At 35.1% G+C, this 1914-nt stretch overlaps 1 protein-coding gene across 1 annotated transcript in view; it reads left to right on the top strand.

The window, feature by feature from the left end:
- The window catches only part of LOC111084192 (myosin-binding protein H-like), a gene marked incomplete at its 3' end in the record, with an annotated part of 3479 nt that extends 2057 nt beyond the window's left edge, over positions 1 to 1422 (top strand). The window contains exons 2-3 of the mRNA XM_022380968.1: positions 881 to 1015; positions 1267 to 1422. Coding sequence (XP_022236676.1) covers positions 881 to 1015; positions 1267 to 1422 — 291 coding nt within the window. The remainder of the gene's footprint in view (positions 1 to 880; positions 1016 to 1266) is intronic.
- Between the last annotated feature and the right edge of the window lie 492 nt (positions 1423 to 1914).

Here is a 1914-nt window from a genome sequence, read left to right as displayed (position 1 = left end):
CACTCGACTCTCAATCTGAGGGTCGCGGGTACGAATCCCCGTCACACCAAACATGCTCGCCCTTTCAGCCGTAGGGGCGTTATAATGTTACGATATTCCACTATCCGTTGGTAAAAGAGTAGCCCAAGAGTTGGCGGTGGGTGGTGATGACTAGCTGCCTTCCCTCTAGTCTTACACTGCTAAATTAGGAACGGCTAGCGCAGATAGCCCTCGTGTAGGTTTACGCGAAATTCAAAAACAAACTAGCTGCCTTCCCTCTAGTCTTTCACTGCTAAATTAGGGAAGACTATTGCAGATAGCCCTCGTGTAGCTTTGCGCGAAATTCAAACCAGACAAAACGCTATCGTTTAAATATTACCCCACAAATTTGGCTATGACACGAAAAAGGTATGTTAATTAAAACTGCGGACAATGGACAATATTTAACATGCTGTGAGTAATGCAACAACAATGTAACAACGATTATTACCTAGGATTCAGTAACAATGCAAATAAAATAACAATTCCAGAGAGAAGGGAAGAGGTCTACGCTGAACCTGACCCTCCCTGGTCCAAAACATGGTCCGAATCCCGATGAAGAAAAAATAAATAGTTCAATCAACTAGGTTTCGATTTGGGTAAATACCAAATATAAAAATTTCATTCAACTGAATTTATCACGTAAATACGGGTCTAATAGGTATAATTTTATTTATGAACCAGCTCCATCATGCAAATACAGGTCTGTCAAATGTAATAATTTTATTCATGAACAAGCTTAATCACGTAAGTACAAGTCTGACAAGTTTATTTAATTTATACAACGATTAATTAGTAGTATTTTGTTTTTACTCTAACCTTCGGTTTCAATAAGTTTACGGATACAATAGTATCTTTACAGAGGAACCAGCTGCTCCCTCTGGTGTCAGGACTGTAGAAAAAACTGGAAGAACAATAACAATAAGATGGGATGAACCCATAAATGGTCATAGTCCCATCACTAGATACCACGTACAATACAAACAAAGAGATTCAGGTAAGCCTAAATATTCCTTCGCAATGCTAACGTTTATTTCATTAAAAGGTTTAACAGATTAATTATTATTCATTGTAATAACCTATTTAATTTGTTAATAAAATCATTTTAACTGCCATAACAGTTAATATAGAATATATATGTATAATTTTTACTAGTTAATATATATTTAATATTTATACATTTTAACGTAATTTATGGATTTTAGTAATTATTGCGGTTAAAAAAAGCTTGTCTTCTAATTCGTCTAGATACGTGGGAAAAGTTCACTGTGCCATCCAATAAAAACACAGTCGTTGTCGAAAACCTACTTCCGGCAAATGTTTACCATTTCCAAGTTGCCGCGGAGAATTCCATAGGGCTTAGCAACTACAGCGCCCTCTATACAGGAGAAACCGAAGAGGAGGGTAAAATTTGAAATTTGATACAACTTTTCTTGACCATACATTATAAACGCTCCCATCGAAACTTCGCATTCAAGAGATTAACTTCATATAATTTGGATTAAGTTACATCTTATTAAAAACGCAGCGCCATCTTTTGTGTGTAAATCAAATGTCAAATGTTTGTTTCAATGTCGTTGATCTTGTACGTACAAATTTAAAACATGTAAACAAATACAAACAGCAGGGTAATCGTGTCGTCTTGAACGTAACAGTGCAATTATTCACATAACGTTTTGGGGACAACATGGGACCTATTGGTCCATCCCGGCTGTTCTATCCTCTAAATTAAAGTATTAATAAATTAACTAAATAAATGAAACTAAATCTTAAAGCCAGCTCTTATCGTTCATATACTTCTCAAGCTTTCTCTTAAAAAATACTTAATTTTCATTTTTTCTACCATTTATAATAAAACATTCATTATTTAATGTAGTTATTTGCACTCAGACTCTG

The sequence above is a fragment of the Limulus polyphemus genome, unplaced genomic scaffold (assembly GCF_000517525.1).
Source record: "Limulus polyphemus unplaced genomic scaffold, Limulus_polyphemus-2.1.2 Scaffold14484, whole genome shotgun sequence".
Taxonomy (NCBI): domain Eukaryota; kingdom Metazoa; phylum Arthropoda; class Merostomata; order Xiphosura; family Limulidae; genus Limulus; species Limulus polyphemus.
Note: the sequence above shows the minus strand (reverse complement) of the source record. Positions and strands in the feature narration are given on the sequence as shown.